This window comes from Coturnix japonica, chromosome Z (assembly GCF_054131305.1).
Source record: "Coturnix japonica strain WE chromosome Z, WE-NBRP24, whole genome shotgun sequence".
Lineage (NCBI taxonomy): Eukaryota > Metazoa > Chordata > Aves > Galliformes > Phasianidae > Coturnix > Coturnix japonica.
In genome coordinates, this window is record NC_140702.1 from 42,473,717 (window position 1) to 42,495,707 (window position 21,991).

The following is a 21,991-nucleotide window of genomic DNA, read 5'->3' on the forward strand; positions in this document are numbered from 1 at the left end:
ATATAGGGCAGTTACTGGACTCTTCTCACAGAAGTCACCACTGCAGCTCCTCTGCTACCAAAACCTTGGCACATAAACCCCATATAGTCACTTTGTCAGTGATGGTAACAAGCAAATTACCTCCCTGTATTTATCTTGGCTCACAAGCTTTCTCTTCCCATTTTTCCCCCCAGCCCAAGAGAAGAGACCAAGAGCAAGCCGTTGGGTAGGTGCCTGGTTCTTTGCCAAGGCTAACCCATGATCATATCTGTACAACAAGGAATATAAACCCTATGTAACTCTAATATAAAACCCTCAAAATACTATTACAAGTATGTCTAAGCATTACTTGGTGTTTTTTTTTGAAACACAGCATACTTGAACAGGAACTATCCTGTCTCCACAAGACTGCATGCTGGTCATAATGACATTAACTTTATGTGCTTGATGTTCAGCCTACCCTATTTATGAAGATCATTTTACATATATGGGTTTCAATTCAGAGAAGCCATGCAACAATATAAAAATCTTTTTTTTTTCCACATTTTCAAGTCAGGCTTGAGAAACACATTTTCCAAAACAAAATTCTTGTTAGTCAAAGTTAAGCACAAGAGATTTTTAAAGAATAAAATAATAATTCACAAAATTATTCCAGTTATTCTCTCAGCATTTATTTGAAATATCAATATTCCATGATACAGTTTATATATTAAGCAGTAGGGAATTGTCATCATTTCACATCATCCAGTACTGAAGTGGCACGTTCAAAGCAGCACATTAAACTTCTGAAAGAGAGTCTCTATAGTTTAGATAAATAGAACTCTGGATTACTAAACTAACAGAACTTTTGCATCTGAAAGAAGGCTGAGAAGCTAGGCACAGCACTGTACACACCAAGTGCAGTAAGGAGGAAAAAAAAAGAGTGAACTAAACATATGGGGAAATGTTTTTGCATATACAGCCACATGTCTTTAATTGCTCAACACAAAAAGAAATAAGTTTTATTTAGTCCTCATTGAGGGCAGAATACACACAAATGATGTTCGAAGAACACATGGTAGACAGAAATAAAAGCAGGGAAGATAGTATTTTGGTTGGTTTTCCTCCACAGTGAATGAGTTTAAAAAGACTATCTGGTGCTTAAGCAGCATGATTTTGTGCCAAAACTTGACAACAAACAGTTAACACTAATAACAGTTTTATCCCCCATCTTGCCCTTCTACCGGCATTTTATTGAGCATGCTCAAAGTTTATGAAGGGCAAATTCATGTAGTTTGTGGTTCAAGCTCTTTACTATAGGAATCCCCTTTTTATGGTTCGAAGTTTACCTACAGATGGAAATAGGTCTTTTAATAACAATCAAAAATACAAAAATGAGCAGAGACCAGAAGGGCACGCAGTACAGTGGTTCGCTTTCTGAGAAACCAGAGCGTCTATATTTATACCGTCTCTGTGAGAATAGCAAGCCATTTTGGTCAGAAGATACAATTCTTGTTAGTCATGGTTAGACTCATGTGAACTGTATCATCAGGAAGGGAAAGATGGAATGGCAAGAACTTTTCCCTCTTTTTACAAAGAACTAAGACTGAAAAGTAATACAGTGGTGATAGGCATTATCTTCCCAGTACCACCTTCACTTCCTGCTACTTCACCATGAGTCACCTGTTTGGCTTGCCATCATCTTCCCAACATCATCTCAGCAGTACTCTGGTTACCACGAGGTCAGTGTGGCCAAGTGGTCTAACCCACACTATGTTGGCTCAGAAGATACCACGCATCACCACTACGCAGTATGACAACACATAAACCAAAGATGCTCAGTGGGACTTGACGATTCTAACCACTGCAGTTTGCACTTGTAAGGTGTAAGAAGCAGCATTTTGAAAGCAGTGGTACTGACATTACTATCTGGAACAGAGGTGGTGGATCAGCTATCTTAATTGGGTAAAGGAACTAGAATATCGACATAATTGATGGGGAAGAATCCTGACTGGCCATGAAGCATCCCTTCATACCAGTTTTCATCAATCTGGTTAGTGAGGGTAATGATATCACCCTCTTTAAATCCCAGCTCTCCTTCATTTTCTGGTTCAAAGTCATACAGAGCTCGGCAGCATGGCTGATCCATGTGAGCACCTATGGATAAGAAAGAAAAAGAAATAACATTTTAAAATCTCAGCAGTTATGCTATCATTTTAAACTTTTTACTTCATTTAGATTTTGCTGTTTCCAGTGTATTTCATATGGTGATGGCAGTCCTCTGACAGCATCTAAATCTAGGCAGCTAAACTGTATTAGAAGATAGTTAGCAACTTTTGGAAATTGAGAATACTAAAAGATCTAAACTACATTCAAGCCTACACTTAAAAGAATAACTACTACCAGTCTGGGATCTAATTTTTATCTGTTTACAAAACACAAAAAATGAAGCAAAAGCCCAAACATAGTTCCAGTTTTACTGGCACAGATATGCTTTGCCTGTGTCTCAAGGAAACAGCAAAATGATATCTTAAAACAGCAATGAAAATAAAACTGTGTCTTTATTTGAAATCTTCATTGGTACAACTATTGTGTAAACTGTCCTATATGCTCCTGACCTCATGAATTTTTGTACAAGCTTTCCAAAGAAAACCTTCCTATTCCCATGAAACAACTGATGATTAGAGCAGCATCAGAATTGTTTTGGCACAGTCTGAAATGCAAATCTTTCTAATATGATATTTCATGAATATCTAACCATAAATCATTTAGCATGGTTAACGGGTATTATTATAATTATTAGATTAGATTTTACTTGGTCATATGAAATCTAGAAAAATTATTTCCTCCTTGTGCTCACATCCTTCCCTCAATCCCCAAAGATTCTATAGAGTTAAGCCTACCAAAAGCAGTTCATAGTCAAAATATTTAAGATTTATCAGCATTTATTAAACTTATATCCCTATCTGATTTTCCATTGTAAAAGACTGTGCACTTCTACTGGTCAGAATGAAATGACACATGCATCTAAATCGTGCCAATTCTGGGAATATGTGTGTTTCAGCTTTTTTACATGTACCAGTTCCAGGATGAACTGATTTCACATTCAGACTTTTTAAATATTCATTTGAACTGCTCCCCATAGCTAGAAGATCCATGCTTGAGCTATTTTAGGATAAGAATATTCCTTTTCTATAGATGTCAGTAGAGCAGGATTTAGTGAAAAGAGGAAATCTTTGAATGAATTAGCACAAATCTACATTAAGGAATTTTAAAAGAAGATGTTTCTGTAAAAATAATGAGCCCCTCAAAAGAAAGAACTCCTACTGACGAAAATGTTACATATTGCTCTCTGAGAGAGACAGGAATATCAGTTTGTACAATCTCATCACAAAGAAGTCTTCACAACACCACAAAAATATGAGTGAAGAAGGAAATTGTGGTGGTGTGACATGGAGATTTTTACTGTACAGGACTGAAGCTACACTCGTGCACAAGGAATCCCCAATTTAACCCCCATTCTTTGTGTGCATAATCACAAAATTCCTAGTTTACAAGACCATTTCCACTTGCCAAACAAAGATAAGGTTGCCGCATATATCTGGGAGAATTTTAAACATTCACACTGGGATACTATGAGAAGGAAGAAAATCTGATCCAGTGAAAAGCATTTAATCTTGCAACATAGAGTGTGCAAGCCATTGTCATTGAGGTCAGTTGGAATAGTTGAGGTCAGGGTCTGGGAAGAGGACAACTGTCATGATAATACATATTAGCAGACTGTTACTGTGATGAACAAAAGATAAAGCTTTCATAGTACATGCTGATAGGAAATAAAATACATCTTGAAGATACTAATGATGTACAGTCATGTAAATGTTTCACCTTGTTTATGCTGCTCAGCATTGAACAGACATCATACCTCATTTGCCGCTGTTTCTGGTTTTAGTGATATTTAATTTCAAGTTATACGTACCATAATGCCTGTTTTTTAAAAAGTAGGGTTTGGGGATTACTGAGATTTTCAGTGTTGCAGACTTCTGTATTTCATTGAAAACCTGCAGTCGATCTCTGAGTTTTCTAAATGCCTGTTCTATGATCTGTATTTCAAGAGGAGTTCAGTATGGCAGCAAGTCTTTATAGCTCTAGCACTAAGGACATTTTTGACCCAAAAATGGATGATCCATCTATGTTTTTCTGCCTGAAGAAATTAGTGTTTTACGAAAAATTCTGTACTATGCTTTGCAACCAGCCTAGGTCCTTCAATAGAACAATGTAGTTAATTCAAACAGTTCAAATAGTTCTTCTGCACTATCCTCATTCTCATTTTCCTTACTAAGAAAGAACTACCCTCTAGAAAGAATGTTTGCACTATAGAAAAATTCTGCTAGATTTGGCCTTTTTTAAAATTTTCTCTCACTGCTCCTGCTGTTACCTGCTGGTTTTGGAGTGGTGGCATGGGATATTCCTCCATTGTGCTGGGTATTGTCACCACCAGTTGTGAAATCCAGGCTCATACGAGGTTTGGGCTGGTATTCTCTTTTAGGCTGAGATGATGCCTCTTTTATTCTGTCAAAACATGAAATTAGTCAAATGTCAAGTCTTACTTCTTTGAACAGATGAGATGCACCAAACAACATTTCCAAGGGTAAAACTTAATCTTTGTTAATCAGCCACTCTAAACAAGTTTTGGCACTTTGAGTAATTGTTATTTAACCCATTTATTTAAATTATTACCTGACATGACTATGCCGTTAATTTACTCATTTTTCTTTTCCCTGAATTAGCATTTTGGCCAAGATCCTCTTAACAATAATAAGAGCTCCTAATAAAGAAAACTTTGTGATATGATCTAGCAATACTTAGGGAATAACTCTAATAGATTTTTATCTTGACTGACAGGAGTTATTTTGCTGCTATTGCTGTCAGTCCTTAATCATTCAGCAGTTTAATGCCAACACTTGCCATTTTATGAGGAGATCATGTGAGAACCTATTGACTTCTGCTGCAGACTTTTTCACGTGTAATTGGGACTACTTGCTTCATAGAGACACACATATCCAGTTTTCCTGTCTCTCAGGATAAAAATGTTATGCAACATTCACTTCAATTAACTCTTCAAATTGAGAAATCAATAATTTCTAGCAAAGAGAACCTTTTCAGATTCTTGGATAGATAGAATTCTAGCAATTTATGCAGAACGACTTTCTAATATCATGCAGGTAAGAATACCTGAGTCAAGACCCCTACATTCAAAGTGCAGATTGGCTTGTAAACTGTAGCCAGAAGTAGACTATCCACTTGTAATCTCAAAGAAACTTCAAGAGTTAAAACTGGATCAGGTTTACAGACTACATACTCTGAGAAAATAAATACCAGCAGATCCAGTAGCACCAGAAACAACATATACAGAAGTGACAGAAAGCAGCAAAGAACTATCTGCAACCAAAGTGTGGCTTTCATATAGAATACAAACATAGGGAATCATGGCTAGCTTTTAGGAGTAGCCCTTCAGAAACACAAGGAACCTACATCATGTTTCCTTGAAGGATGTGTAGGAGACTGGTGAACTTTTAAAAAATGTTACTTTCCTCATCTCAAGGACATACAATCTACTTTGTGCTGATAGAAACAAAGCAAAAGAAAACAAAAAAAAAAAAGAAAAGAAAAGAAAAGAAAAGAAAAGAAAATTTAAAAGATACATAAATTCGGCATTCCTAGTTAAGTGGATGGAAGAGGTAAACTCAGTTATGTCTCATCTCAAGAGTGATTTGACTGAAAAAAACAAAACAAAACAAAACAAAACAACCCCTGAAGATTAATTAAAAAGATGGCAATTACACTGTACTGGGAGATCCCCTTCAGGTGAAACAGAATCTACTCTTTTCCTAGCAGTCATTAACATCTCTGAAAAGACCACTTCAGAATTAACATCGGAATGGAAAGGAGAATAAAGTTATATGTACAGCTGGCATCCAGTGCATCTAAACACAAGTATTCAATTAAATTTAATTAATAGCCTTAGTGAACTGAGTTTCTGCCTTCAGCTCAGATCTCACTCAGTCATACTCAGTTGTATTTCTATTTTCAAAATACATAAATCTCAATTTGCAGTTACCTACTCAGGTAGTTTTTTTTTTATACATACAATTAACACATTCAAAAAAACCCCACATTTTTTGCATTCGATTCATAGATTTTCTCCCTCTGCAATGCATAAAAGCCAGTTCAATAAATTAAGAAAAAGAGCATTACCTGTCTTCCAGCTTAGAAGTAACTCGCTGAAGGATCTGTGTGGCCTGCTTGTGGTACTCCAGTTGGGCTTGTACAAGAGCAGAAAGCTGGCTCACTTGTTCAATCTGACGATTGACATGAAAACATATCTTAGGTCACATCATTACACATCAGCAATAGAAAGCAAACACTGTCACACTGAAACTGCAAAGGCAGCTTTACTTTTTTCTCTAGAAATTTTAGTTCTCCTTGCAGTTCATGAATAGTCACATATCAGCTTTATGCATTACCACGTCTGGTTATGACCGGATCAGGGATGATGATCGAAGCTCTTCTCCGTGGATCATCTCTAGTGTCTATCTGCACAAACAAGAGCCTACAGATCTGCTCAATTACAAAAATACTTTCACTTAAAAAGCCAGAATGAGACTAAAATTTTAAGCATAATACAACTTCCCCACTGCAACTTCCTTTGGTGTCTTTGAGGGGCACAAAACCATATGGATCACAGACATGCTTCTTTTGTATTCTGGCCTGTGGAGCTGGCCAAAACTGGAAGATGCAATGCATGTTTGTATATAGGATATCTGTAGTGAAGACAGACAGCATTCTACTTCATAAAGAACAAATCAGCGAAAACTCTTGTGAGGTTGAGCACCGCTCCAATGAACAAAGGCCAAAGGAGATGAGGTTGTTCAGGCTAGAGAAGAGAAGGCCCACGGGAAACCTCACTGTGGTATTTCAGTAAAGGGAGCTTACAAGAACTATGTTGAGAGATTTTTTACAGTTTGATAATGATTAGGCAAAGCGGAACACTTTTAAGCTGAAAGATGATAGATGTAAATAAGATTCTAGGAAGAAATTTTTCACTGTGGAAGCAGTAAGGCATTGGAACAGGTTGTCCAGAGAAACTGTGGTTCCACCATCCCTGGAGGCATTCAAGTTCTGGTTGGATGGGGTCCCATGCGGTGCAATCTGGTGGGTAGAAACTCTGCCTACGGCATGGGGCTTGTAACTGGATGGTCTTTAAGGACCTTCCAACCCAAACCATTCTATGATTTTACTATTTTACAATTCCATGAATGTATTGCTCCATTTGCTGCTGAAACTAGCTTCAGAGTAAGACTGCACTGGGCAAGGGATCTGGAGTAAAAAAGGTCGACATAAAAAAGCTATTTTTCAGGTTTTTTTTTTGAAGCAGCAACAATGCTATGCTTGTGCTGAGGATCTAACAGCTTGTGGGCAGGTTCCTGAGTCAGCAAGGGTGGAGCTAGCACATTAGCAGCACAGTTTAAACACCTACCCTTAGCCTTCACACCTGATAATAGGGTTTAACTAGCTTCAGGGAAGGCAGAAGTTAGCCCTCATAGAGCACACCTGGTGAGTAACCACTGTTGCTGCCCACTAAAAATGGGGAGGTTCAATGAGTAAGCACAGCCTACATTGATAACATGGTGCTGCAGCTATGGAGGGAGGGTAAAGTGGTGAGAATCTTTCCTCTTGGCAGTCTTTGAGACTGCAGGCCTAAATGTGGTCTCCACCAGACAGTGGGTTTATTCCAAGAAGACCATGGTGACCCAGATTGGAGGGGGGGGGGGGGGGGGGGCAATCATTTACTTATACTGAAATATTGAAATTGAGATTCAGTTAACCAGATATCCTGCGCAACAAACTTCAGCTATAATGTTTGTTTGTTTTGTTTTTTTTCTCTCCAGAAGAGGTAGACGTTACATTACTTACAAAGAGAGAATTTAAAAACCCGATACATGTAAAATCCTAAACCAGTTTCTAAGCAAAAATTGAAAAAAAAAAAAAAAAAAAGAAATTTAAAAAAAAAAAAAGAAAAAAAGAAAGCTTCAGAGTCAGGATTCCACAGTCATATTAACTCTGGCTTTCCTAATTGTTATTGCATATGATGAGGGCAGAGATCATGAGGGTTGTGCATTTATCATCTCTGATCTTTACAAGTCTTCTCAGCAGCATACATATTTGAACAAAAGCCTCAGATGTAACTCCATAACTACAGCTAAGTAAAAACCATTATTTACATTTATGTCATTCTAAGAAGGAAGACACTTTGTCTTTCTAAATAATACTGTTTAATTAGGAAGCACAATGGTGTTATAGGGGATTTATCTTCTTTATCACTTATCTATCAAATACCTATTAAATTAGTCTTGCATGTGCGTACTGTATGCTAATATAGCTTCTGAACCTCTCACTGAGTGTAATGAAGTAGGAAGTGCTTTCTCATTTTCAGGTTATTAGAATCTATGGCATCACAGAATTAGAAGATTTAGACAGCTTTAAATTGCCTTCATTGCTGAACCAGCACACTTCCATTCTAAGATTTAGGTCAGAGCATAAACAAGAGGTATCTCACATCCATCTCCAGAAGGTTGAACATGCTTGACTCAGCAATTTCTTTTGATTCATCAAATTTCTCCAGAGCTTGGCGAAGCTCTTCATCAGGGAGCTTGCCCTGTCTTTTCTTCTTGTAATCAAAATCCAGACGTCGACCTTCCATTTTCTTTAGGTGATGCTGAAAAACAAAAATACAAAAGAATAAATAAGAATAAAAAGTGTTTCCCAACTTCTCTTGCTTTTCTCTACCAGGGGCTCTCTGTAATTTAACCGATACACCATGCAAGTTTACAAATATGTGCTGTTTGCTGTACGTCATCCTTTTCTGAGACAGGAAAAGCAGAACAATGAGCTGGTTTTACATCTCTTGAAAGATGCACTGGTGTCCAAATGTGAAAGCTGTTCAGCACCAAAACAGGCCACATACAATGAATAAATACTGTTGATGCTTTAATTAAAGATATGAGAGTTTCTGACATATAACTGCCTTTGGTTTGTGAAACACTTTCATGTGCAAAACAACGTGGAATACACTTTTAATCACTTTCATCAGATCATCAAAGTATCTTAATGCTATCTTTTATTGAAAATTTTCTGATTTAGTAATTGACAGATCACTCTTGACATTCTATTTAGCAGTTGCCATGCGATGCTGGCCAAAAAGTAATGTTGCTAGCCAGAATACTTGTCTTTACTAGTTTAAAAAAAAAACAATTTGTCATCTATTACGATTAACTTTATCAATTTTGTAAATTGTATCAGACTGCCTAAGACATTTTTGTTCTTTCTATATTTAACCATGTGAAAGAATTGTTGATCTCAGAATAGTTATTTATACAGATAAACATTTGCTGAATTAGGAAGCACTTGTACATTCACCGTTATAATATTAGCCTGTGTACATACAAGAATTTGTCCAATGAGATTTTTCTGTGAATAGATTCCGGGTGATCCTTGGACTATGAACCACACAATTTATGCATTTGTGCTCCAAATTCCTGGGAATATTTTGGGCACAATTTTTACACAGACAAAAGAGTTGTGCAAGTCTAGAGGCAACTATCAAAATACATCTGCTTATTTATACACTAGAAAACTGAATGCAAACATCTCTTCATCTAATTACGTGACTTACATGAAACATATTTTCAGATGGTATAATTACAGTACTGTGTTAATGCCTACCAAGGTTATGCTATTCTCAAAAAATTACAGTTTTGGTCTTTCTGATTCTAAAAAAAGGGACAGATGTGAAAAATAATATTCAAAGAAAAAGAGATTAAGTCAGATCATTTGTGAATCTAAGAGTTCTTTTTAAAGTACACAAATAACAGTTTTCATATATATGCACACAGAGTAAATATACAAATACATATATATTTTTAAAGTTGGCATTATGAAAATGCCACATTGTAGGCAGTACCTGTATTTCTCTCAGATCTTTGTCATGGAGATTCTGAAGTGGGTCAATGAAGTTTTGTTTAACTTCCATGTCTAAAGAGTCTTTGACCTCAGAGAGCTCTTTCATTGCTTCTCCCACATCTGCAAGTGCTGGTCCTGAAAAAAGACATCCACTTTATCTTAAAATAACTTGGTTCCCATGCACAAAACTGACTCATGGATACAGTTAGCATTCCATTTTCACCTTCAAGTGAGTATGATGCACCATGTGAAAGGGTAACAAGTATTTTACACTTGTACAGCCCCCAGAACTTATGCTTTGTGACACAGCTGAACTTGAAAACTCGTGTTGCATACAGTCAGTCTGCCTCCACACAAATCTCTTTGTGCATTCATTTGTTGCTGTATTGAAGGAAGTTTTTGAAAATAATCATCTTTATTTTCTCCAGTATGGTCTCAACATTAGGTTTCATATAGAAGTAGTATTAACACAAGTCAAAATCTTCCTATTTGTATCAGTTAAAATGTTGTCAATTTCAAATGTGAAAATAGCTGACCACTGTTTTCTTTTTATTTGATGAAAGATTAATTTGATGAAACTCTCAAGTTCATACACTTAGAAAAGTTCATAAAAGTCAGTAAGAATTAGCAGTCTGAGGTCCACAAAAATTACCGTTCTGGTTTATTTCCTCTAAAAGAAAATAAAATAAAAGCAAGATAAGATAAAAATATACTCTCCTGATTTGAGATGCAAGTTGGTGGAAGAAAGTCTACTTTCAAAGAATACTAAGGGACTGAAAACTTAAAAATGCAAGGAATCAGGAAGAGCTTTGTTTCCCAAGCAGGGGATGGATGCCAGGGATGCTCAGCAAAACTAAAGAGCCTGCCAGATTTGGATGAAGAGTGACAAACATTTATAATATAAGTGATTGGTTAAGAAAGTAAAAATAATTCCTATATCTATTTTTCTGCGTGCTATTGTAATCATTGGAGAATGTAGAGCAATTTGCAGAAATTAAATTCTATTAGTTTTTCATTTTTCCCTTTAAGGATGTATTTGAAAATTAGCAAGTAAGAGGCAACCAATTAAAACAAAACAATTAAGTATCTTTAGTACAAGTAAGTCTACATCTGCCAAGACAGCCAGCTCCTAGTCAACAAGCAAGAAAGTGCCTTTTCTATTGTAGATGTTTTTAAGCTGGAAACAACTTACTATGAAGATTCAAATAGGAAATAATAGAATTTTCAGGATCCTCTTTGTGAGTTCTGAGTGTTATTAAATGAAAATAGCAAGAGAGAAGCCTGCAAAATTATGACAGAGTGATAAGGGAACCGGCTGGAAATGTTACCTCTTCTACTTTGACCCCTACTGTGGATGAACACAATATAAAATCTTGGTATAACATGTCTCACTCAGGCAGCCGTAAACTCATTTGAAGCTTGTGGAAGGGCTTTGCAGATAATTGGTAACTAGTGCCTTAATATATATTAAGATATAATTATATGAAGAGGGCCAGGAAAAAAAAAAAGCCAGAATAATCTGTTAGCCTTAATTCTTCACATGTAATGGAGACAGTAACGAATAATAATTTTTTTCTCTGAGGACAAAAAACATAGGTCACACTGAAAGTAAGGCCTCCTATTTATTTTCATGAAAACTACAATAGATAGCAACGCTATCTGATAGAGAAAATTCTCAGCTACAAAACATTGTTTTTCAAATTAGAAACCACCATTAACTGTGCAGTTTTGCCAGTGATGTACAAGCATCTGCTGTTTAGAACATGGGTTGTCTTTCATGTTGCTGTTGCCACTGCTGAAATATACCATTCACTGCACCACTGTTCTCACATACACTGGCCTCTGCAAACGTTCAACATCAGGGAATGTCAGTGGGTGCCATTTTTTTCCATGTGGAAGAACTCAGTTCCACACCTTTGCTTCAAATGCACTCCCATGTCAGACATCATTTTGTCAGACTGCTGCCATCTATCACATGGCAACAACATGGAATACTGGTGGGAATGTTTAATCTCTACTGCCGTACCACCAACATCCACCTCTGATGCTGTGGGTCATTGTATCAATATAAGAGGCATTATTTTCAGAGCAGCCCTTGTAATTCACAGACAGTAATACAATTTCTGAACATATATATTCTCCATCACAATACAGTCCCTGTAGCATAATCAACAGCAAAGCCTAAAGCTTCAGTATGGTCCTAAGTGGAAACAATTTGATTTTCATCTGTAAGAAAATATCTCTAGTCCAAATCCACAGAGAATACTGGATCCACATAATTTCAACAGACCTAGACCAACCTCAGAAAAGAAGTCTGATGGAGCGGAACATGAGTTTCTTACATAATTTCTTCCTTTATAAAACCATAAGGCTTTAATGATGAAAATTACATTTAATTTTATTATCATTTTTATTTTGGTGTAATGGAAAGAGAAGAGATCAAATTACCGAAGTTGCATTCTTCTCCAAGTTCACGGCCAAATTTCAGCATTGCATCTGCCAGCAAGGCTTCAGCCTGAGGGTAACCCGGTCCCTTTTCCTGTCCTCGAATTTTTGACATAGTGTTGATCATACTGAGTTTAGCTCTGGAAGCTGCAACAGGAAAGTGACAGAGGTTACGCGATATTTTGAGTCCATAGATAGAAATGCTTCAGTTACCTGAAACGTTACCGTGTATATAACTCTTCACCAGCACTCTAAATTTACTTAAGCTTCCTACAATATGTTTGAAAGACATTATCCAAATTTGGGATCAAGTACTGTTTTTCAGGAATGATCTTTGGAGCAAGGAATCAAAATATTGTCAGTCACTGACTTTTTCTTTTGCTAGTAGTCCACAGAAGAGGCTCAGCCCTTGACTTTAATTCAAACAACACAGATAGAAGAACCCCAGATATGATGTCCAAAACCTTGCGAAATATATACATATATTAATGAGATCTTGGATAAATTCCCACATTAATGAATTTTTGAACTCAGTTTAGTTTACCTTTTATTTCTGATAAACAACTACAGATCAGAAGAAAGTACACAGTCATCAACTAATGAAAACAAAGAGAGAAAAAAATAATTTACCTGAATAAAAGCTTTTTTTTTTTTTTTTTTTTTTTTGGTTCAGCTACAGAATGTGAATAGCCTGCAGAGATTAAATTAAGTTGAATTTTACTATAGTTTTTGCCACCTGACTGAAAGCGTGTTTTTCTATCTACAGTATTGTTTTTAGTAAAGAAGGGCTCCTATGAATGCCTCTGCCTTCCTCGTTGAAAGTATTTGTCTTTGGCAGCAGCTCTGATAAGTTAGCATTTCTATTGACAAAGTGTCAAATAGCTAATGTAATTGCTCAAAACTTGCCCTTGGGCACATTTCTGCAACAAAGCAAACCATTAGCAGGGTGCAGTCAACAAGTGTTTTGCTCTTAATTTATTGTTTATTATTTAAAGACTGTTTATTAAGAGACAGTTCTTGCCATTGAATATATTTCACTTAGTGGTATATACATTTATGCACAGATATAGAGATGGTCCATGCACAGAGACAGCAAAATCAGACAAGTCATAGTACTTATTTTGGCCAGGAAACAGCTAGGAAAGGTTAGTATGTTTTTAACAGATACTAACTATGCTTTTGTAAGCTGTCTCAGTACACTTCAGTGCTACCAGATCACACATTTCTGCATTTGAATTTCTTGATGCTTTCTGTTGCCAACCATTGCAAAACAACAGTTGGCAGACTGACTAATAACTATGAGAAACTGAATATTAATGAAGTGTGTGACCATTAAAAATCACATTGAAAGAATAGTGGTAATGGGGAAAAAACACAAGCTCAAGAAAAAAGCTTTGGTATAAACAAAATCAGTAGACTGGGAAATGGAGGAATGGATGCAGTAAGCTGAAATAAAACAGGAACAAATGTGAATATTTTCAGAAACTAAAGCAAAAATATAAGAGGAAAAGTTAAAAAAGGATGTGGCTATGTCCTAGACAGGCTACTAGGAGTAGAAAGGGAAAGAATTAAGAGAATTAAGCAGATTTAAAACAAACAAACAAACAAACAAGAAACAATAGAAACAATAAGGAAAAGGGAAGATAAAGGTAAGAATGAAAAAAATAATATTTCAATGATTCATTTAATCATTAGTACCAAATCCGGTTTCTATACTTAACTTAATTGGAAAGTTTGAGTCCCAGATAATCTAGTTTTAGTAGGAAGTCTTAGAATATATCCACCAGCGGCTTAATTTCTCTGCTTTTAAAGTTGATTCCATTAGCTTCCATGGGAGCTAAGGTAAGTCACTGCTTAGTTGCTCTAAAAATCCCACCCTGACATAAGTTCTATTGCTTTACTATGTTAGTGCCACGTGCTTTCTTTTCTAATTTATGTCTCAGCCTGCATGAAGACTGGCAAAAATTTACAAAACAACACATGCAAATATCTTGATTCTCTTCCCAGCTGCGCTCCTTCTCCTTTGCATTGACATTCCTGGTGTCACTATTGATTTCTCTTAATATCAAGTGTTAACTGACCAACTGCAAAATATACGAATTATTTATTTTCATTCTTTATACTGTCAGTGTCTGATTCTTTTTCTTTTCAAGTTACAGCAATTTACATTTATGTGAAATGTATATGATTTTCCTGATGAGACCCCATCATGATCAATTTTAGCCATTTTTAGATAGCCTTCCCCCCCCCCCCTTTTTTTTTTTCTCCATAATTGGTGAGTCTACAATGCTAATTTTAGCATTCACATAACTTTAGCCCAATAAAGTCAATAAACTTTTCTTCATTCCTTTTCTTTTCCTTCCAGCAACACTCCATTAAGTGTTTAGTGAAGTTGGGCCATGCTTCAGGTCTCCAGTGTTGATCCCTCAGAATCCCATGATTCTGTTTATCTCTATTAGGGCTGTAAATTTATCTCTAATAGGGATGTAAATTATTATCCAAACATACTGCTGTTTTCAGGGTATACTCTACTTCTCAAGGATCATGTGCTGCGCCCCAAATCCTCTTTGTCTTATGAGAAACAGGTAAACTTCTAAACAAAATCATCTGTTAAGTATTGCTGTTATTTTTTTTCACTCTTTTCCAACCCACTCTCTCCAATGTAATGTTTCTATTCTTTATAAAAATGAGAAAGCAATTAGGAAATAGGTTGTTTTGGTGTCCCAAATAACATTTTAGTCAATAGTAACACAGTTGTACAGAGAATCTTTAAAGATCCCCCCCCCTTTTTTTTCCTTTTATTGAATAAAAATGTTATTTTTCCATGAAATTCGTATTGCTAAAGGGAGATTTTCCCCCCCAATTTTGCAATTGACATAAACCAATCTAAGATCAAGTGAAAGCTGAAAGAGGCAGTCCTTCGTTCCTCTTATTCTATCTGCTGCCTTTAGCAAGCTGTGGTATGAACAATGTGATCTCATTTGATATGCAAAAGTATAAATCTTTCTCCTGCCTGTTAGAATTTTAATTTTCTGATATTACTCACATATTCCACAAGCAGATGAAAAAAAAATGGATTGTTAGAATATGGGAACCGCTGTAGCAGCACAATATTACAGTATTATTATTAATCAGCCTCTGGTGGTTGAAATCACACCCTGAGATAATTACAAAGATTTTGCCCTCCACTGTGGTCGTGACCCTCTTTTGTAATTCACAGAAATCATAATCATGCAGATGTATCAGGATGAGAAGCACAAAACAGCCAAAGCTTATTACTCAGTCTATATGATGTTGCACAACAGCAGCTTGACAGTAGTTAAAAATTTTATCACTAACTCCATAATGCCTGTCAATCCTATTTCTTTTCCTGAATAGAGCTTGTTGATGATGAGCAATGAAGCTGTGGACTTGAGTCATAAACAGTATTCCATCTGTTGATATTGAAACTGTTTGACTCATCATTCTTTTCTTTTTAATAGTTCTCATGAATATTCTTCCTCCTTTTTTCAACCCACTGACAGCATCATCATACTGTCCTCCTTTCCTCTGCAGTCTAACACATAAATATCACAAAGTAAGCTATACCAGCAGCAGTCCTTCATCCTACCACACTGGTGGTGAAATACCTCACAGCAGTTTGAATTTGTGTCTAGCTCTTAAAAGATACTGAATGGATTTTGTCTGTACCCCTAAGAAACTCCAAAATACTAATGACAGGCATGCAGCATAGTTTTGCTTTCAGACTAATCTTGCAGTTGCATCACTCCATTGACTCTGTTGGTGAAGCAGGCATTGACACAACCCCCTTACATTCCCATGTTCTGAGTGAGGCCTTGCTCTGCCTTCCTTGTGAAGACCTGCACCTCCAGTTCCAGGGAGCCCCCAATCTCATATGAAGACTGGCAGATAAACACACTCCATTTCTAAGCACATGTTGTATCCTTACCTAAAGTAATAATATAACAGTAAAATCTCCTGAAGCGATCTTCCATTTCCCTGGTAACATAGAACAGAAGCCCATACTCACCTTTGTCTTTTCAACCAATGGAAACCTCTCACTGATTTGGCTTTAATCTCAGCTCTAACATAAGGATGAGATCTGTCAGACTACGCAATGCTGAGAAAAAGCATATTTTCAAAATGTGCTCCAAGTACTGTAAGGTTATAAAATTATATTACCTGGATTGGGCTGAAGATACTCTATTGTCTTCGCCATTATTTCCATAACTGCCCTGCTGGTAACATCCACTTTCTAAAGGACAGAGAGTCAAACAAAAAGAAACATGAAAAGAGATGTCAGATGAGAGGAAAACGTTTTTGTCTCTTCTTTTTGCTCTCGTGAATGCTTTTAACTGTTCTCATCATTATAGTTTTGTGTCCCTGTGAACAACTGTGGAGCAAACCCAGCCCTGGCTCCAGAATGGTGATAATGCCTGAAAAACTACCACAATAAAAGCCCACCATTTCTGCTTGTAGTAGAACCACTCTTTAAGTGAAACTATGACTACAGCATATCTCAAGATAATCCATCAGGAATTCAATGCAATTCATTGTGCTATGCTGATGTTTTTCATTACCCTGGAGAATGTCCATAATAAGGAAATCTATTTGATAGAAAGGTCATTGAAAACTATCTAAAGAATTATTAATCTTCAATCCCATAATAAGTGGCAAACTAATAGAAAACAAATAGATGTAAATCAAAACCAACCACTAAAGAGAAAATGAGCTGTCCACCTCTTTCAGAGGGAGTTCCACTAAAACAGGGATAGAAGTATCCCTCAGTCATTTCTAGAACATTAGCAGCTAGAAGGCATCCACAGTTTATTTCTCCTGCTCACTTCATGAAGAAATATTTTACATTTAGGAACTTAAATAAGGACAACCTTATAGACCCACATATCATTACTTTCTTCTACTGTAGAAGGAATTATTGCTTTCTTAAGTAGTTGGCATCAGTTTATTGGTGCTTATAGGAAAAAATACAACTACACTGTCTCAGAATTAGTCCTCAAAGAAAATGCTGTTTTGGCAGATCTGGGGCTCACCATAATCTATCTTATACTCTGCATTTGAGAAAACACATTGCTCTTCTTTGCAGGGTGGCATGTGTCTTACAGAGTGAGCTTCTTTACTATAATGGTGAATTCCTATTTTTAAAAAGAACACCTGAGATAATTTGTTTGCACCATGCTGTGACTGACCTCCTTCCTGTTTGTTTGGTTTTTTTGTTTTGTTCTGTTTTTATTGCTACTGCCATCTGCCAGGTCTTGCTCTATGCTTTTCACAAAGAAGCAGCAGAGGTCTGCCAGCCCTGGGTGAACAAGTAGCTGAACTGCCTGGTAGGGAGCCCAGAAATGGCAAGAAGGCTGCAGAGAAGTGCGGGGGGGATGGAACAGAAGGCCATGGACAGGCAGAAGGAGCATGTCCAAGTGCCTACAGAAAAGCTGGCAAGGGATCTGGGACCATGGGGAGTTGGGGGGTAGCCAGTGAGTTTACTCTGTTCTGTTCTCAACTCTCTGTGCTCTCATCTTCTAGGCTGCCAACGCATATCTCCCACAAGCACCCTGTGGGACTCCCAGCTGTTGCAGCGTCCTATTTCCAGCTCTAAAGCTAACGTTGGGTTTCTGAATCTTCTTTAACAAATTCCAGTTTTGATGGCAAGGCCTATGGTTGTAGCACCTTCAAAAGGAAGCTGGGGCAAGGTGGAGAAATTCCTTCTCTAATACTTTGTGATGAAGTGCAAAGGATATGCCCTCCTCCTTTGATTTTCATACACAGCTTTTTTCCTCATCTTCCCATACAAATGCACATGTATTTATCTGTTTCTTTTCTATTTCTCTTGATCTGATATCTATTAGATAAAGACTCGACAACCCAAATATCAGTAGTTAGTCTTACAAGATTTGATGGCAACTCCCAACAATGTTAGGGAAAAAAAACACCTGACTAACTATGACAACTAACATATTCTTACTACTACACTGAGCTGTGGCTCTCCTTCTTTCTATGAAGAAGTGCTTCCCAGTGCTACCACTGCCAGCTTCCCTGAGCAGTCCACTGGGGGAAGTTATCTCTAGTCTCCCAAGACACTCTGCCAGCAGAGGATGCATAAGGATATCTCAGAATCTGTGAATGAATATCCCAGCACTACTGCCAACCCTCTTCCTCAGACAGCTGTTGCTCCTTGAGTGATGCTCAAGTGTCTGAGAATCACAGTGGCACATTTTCCACCAAAATAATCATACTTACAGATAGACGCTCTGCTTACAGTGTCCCTCTACAATGATTTAACTGATGGTAATTTGTAGCTGGCATCAGCTCCAATCTCTGAATGAAATCCTGACAGTGTAAATAGTGTCATGTATTATGTACTCCTCCATCAAAAGATAAAAAGGGACAAGAATCAGGAAATTCAGTCTTACTGAACAGAATTTGAGACATTCAAAACTATTCAAATTAGTCAGACATGGAAGCTTTGAAAATCCATCACTAGAAAGGAAAAATTAACAGTAAGAATGAGTGTGTATATCTGTATTAAGACTTACCCTTTCCATTTCTTTGAAGTCATCATCTAGCTTGGTTCCTTCTGCGCCTCCTACTTTTTCACTCACTTTCTGCAGTTAAAAAAGAAAACATTCAGCATTAATAGGGAAGTGTTTCACCATAAGTTGGTACAATGTTCAGACACACTTTTTCTGAAAAATAAATAAATAATCACATTTTACCACAGACAATCAGAAAAAGGAGGAAAAAATGGCTACTTTGTAAGTCTTAGAGACCCAATCCTTTGCTGGTATCAGAAGAGATACATACTAGCACAACTTTGCACTGTCACACCGTTTCTTGTCTGTAAAGTAGACGCCTGCATCTTGAACTTACCAAGCAACTAATCAACAATGTCAGAACTGTATTCAGCAGACAGAAACACCCATGACCATTTGTGCTAGCAAAAAACAAGTTACTTGACAGACTGAACTGAGGAAGGAATCAATGCATAAAAAGCTTTCTAATCACAGCTAAAAAATGGCCCCCAGCTGCATTGTTCAGTACATAAGAATGCAGCACCTAGAATAATTATCATGTATAAACCCAGTCATCCAGAACCCAACAGGCACCTGCACCCTTTAACTCTTAAACACGTTTTGACACAAGCCACAATCAAGCCTTCTGTATTTAAAATCAGGTTTATTAATAAAAGTTACCAAACAAAATGAAACAAAACAAAACTCACACTAAGCAAGAATTTGGGGACCATATGAGTTGCATACGGCCTTTTCAACCTGGCAAAGACCCTGGGGGCCCTTGTCACAATATTCCAGTACACCCAACGGCAGCTAGAAAGAGGATGAAAACACTCTCTTTGCAAGAAGCCACTCTGAGGAGAAAGGGTAGTAATTACAAGTTGCACTGGGAGAAATACTAAATATAGAAAGATATTTTTAAGGTGAGAATAATCACTGAAAAAGCCTCCTCAGCATGGTGGTAGAATCCTCAACACTGGAGGTTTTCAAGATGTGATTAGGCAGGGCTCCCTTTTCCCACTAGAGATCAGACCTGATTACATTTTGAAGGTCCTTCCCACCACAGTCATTGTGTCTGATTCTCTGATTCTGTCATTCCATATACATTACTTAGTTGACAGACCAAAGAACAAAACATTGAACTTTGGCATCATTTTTTTTTTTAGCAAATGTTCTGTTTTGGTTTGTTTGGTTTTTTTAATTGCATCAAATAGTCATCTGGAAAATTAACTGGAAAATAAAACAATGTTATCATTTCATTTCCCTGACTGAAGCTGGAAGACATTCAAGAGAGTTTCCCTCCAAAGTGAGTAGATGAGACAGTAGCGGATTTGAATGATGACTGCTGCACAGTACCAGTCAAAATGGATTTTAGCAATTGTACTGTGACAGATGTATGTTAGTGCTGTAACTCTACAAGTCAGCTTGATGCATGTGACCCAGCGAACATAGCAACCTACTCTTGCAGTATGTTGCTATTTGTCATATAAAATTCATCAGACATATTAGTTTCTGTTTTCTGTGCATTTTCAGTTCTTTGCGCTGAACACTGTTTAATTTTATGAACTTTCCTAGGAGCTTCTGAATCTTCTTTGTGAAGAAGTGTCACAAAGTAAAGTGGTTTCAGCAATACACGGGCAGAAATCAAAGAAAAAACAAACTTTTTTTCTCTTTGTTTCAAATCATGCTAACATAGGTTGAAAGACAACCCACAACAGATAATTTACCTGCTATTAATAAATTACAGACATGATTATTTTTATCATCACTATAGTTCACTCCTAGAAAGCTGCAAGCACAGCGTCATGAAGCAGTTATTGACGTAGACTATTATTATGTTTAGAATAGAAAATGGCTATCAGTTTTGTTTGTTTTCTGTCAGCTCACTGCTAATTAGTACCCAAAATAGTAAGATAGTACTAATTATCACTATAAAAAGTCCCCCTCACCCCCCAAAAAACAAAACAAAACAAAAAAAAGACTACACTTACCCATTCTTCTATATACAATTCAGATAATTCTCTGTGGCCTGTATTACTGAAGTTACCCTTAACAGAGATCAGTGACGTACAGCAAAAACCAAATATTTTAAACTCAGTGCTGTTAGAAACATATCTATGAACAACAAACAGATTAAATAACTGAAAAGGTACTATTCATCAGTAGCATCTACAACAAATAGTAACAAAGAAAGTTTAAAAAAAGACAGAAATTTTCCTCACCAGGCTATGAATAAGTCTTTTGAGAACAGACATCATACTACAGCTGAAATGGCAAAATCTGGACAGAAGCTGCTATCTACCCCAAGGCTTTTAGGTCTCTGAAAATATCAGGCTGCAAATATGCTAGTACTTAAATATTCAAAGCAGATTTTGAATAGATTATATTCATCTCTAAGGATAGAAAGCACCTGAAGGTAATTAAAGCTCCAGCCTCATTTAGGTGTAGCTTTACCTTTAATACCTTCAGAGCTCTTCATAGCTGGGGAGGTTTTGCAAACAAGCTTTATCATCCCCAATGATCCCCTGAAGATCCCATTTCACATCTACAAACATTAGCAACTTCTCTCACTTCATATTCAGCTGAGAAGTGCATGACACTTAACAGTGCAGCTCTGTAGTCAGCTACATTGTATATTTGATAGATTGCAAAGAGGCAGTTTGCCCCCTTCTTCTCAACATGCTTTCCACTTTTGATCCCTTTGTCAAAATCAGTCTCACAGTCCACATAGAAGTCACTCATTTAATGTGGCAAACAAAAGAACCATGTTGGGAGCAGAAAAAAAAAGTTCTAAAGTTCTGGGTAAAGTGCAATTAAAGACAACAGGGACGAGTCACAGGTGAGAAACAAGCCATGTAGCCCTCCTGGAGCTGGGTAACTCTTCTCGTAGGGTTACTTACATCACAGACTTTCAGGGAAGCACTTTCACCTCCATGATCCAGACCAAAATCTAATTTGGAAAAGCACTGTCAGACCATAGGAAAAGAGGAGCTGAACCACAATCCCCTTTGAAAATTTAAATACTGTGTTTTCTTGAAAAG

General features: G+C 36.9%; 1 protein-coding gene across 4 annotated transcripts in view; it reads right to left on the reverse strand.

The window, feature by feature from the left end:
• Positions 1–628: 628 nt before the first annotated feature.
• SH3GL2 (SH3 domain containing GRB2 like 2, endophilin A1) overlaps positions 629–21,991 on the reverse strand; it is an 82,561-nt gene continuing 61,198 nt past the window's right edge. For 2 of the 4 annotated variants that reach the window (XM_032441322.2, XM_085529440.1), the window contains exons 2-9: positions 18,975–19,043; positions 16,606–16,678; positions 12,427–12,570; positions 9,980–10,113; positions 8,576–8,734; positions 6,214–6,317; positions 4,394–4,527; positions 629–2,115 (exon numbers count right to left, since the gene is read on the reverse strand). In XM_032441322.2, coding sequence (XP_032297213.1) covers positions 1,916–2,115; positions 4,394–4,527; positions 6,214–6,317; positions 8,576–8,734; positions 9,980–10,113; positions 12,427–12,570; positions 16,606–16,678; positions 18,975–19,043 — 1,017 coding nt within the window. In that variant the 3' untranslated portion in view covers positions 629–1,915. Of the gene's footprint in view, positions 2,116–4,393; positions 4,528–6,213; positions 6,318–8,575; positions 8,735–9,979; positions 10,114–12,426; positions 12,571–16,605; positions 16,679–18,974; positions 19,044–19,660; positions 19,700–21,172; positions 21,224–21,991 lie in introns of those variants that run through there. The other 2 variants (XM_015849106.3, XM_085529441.1) reach the window with 2 other exon arrangements.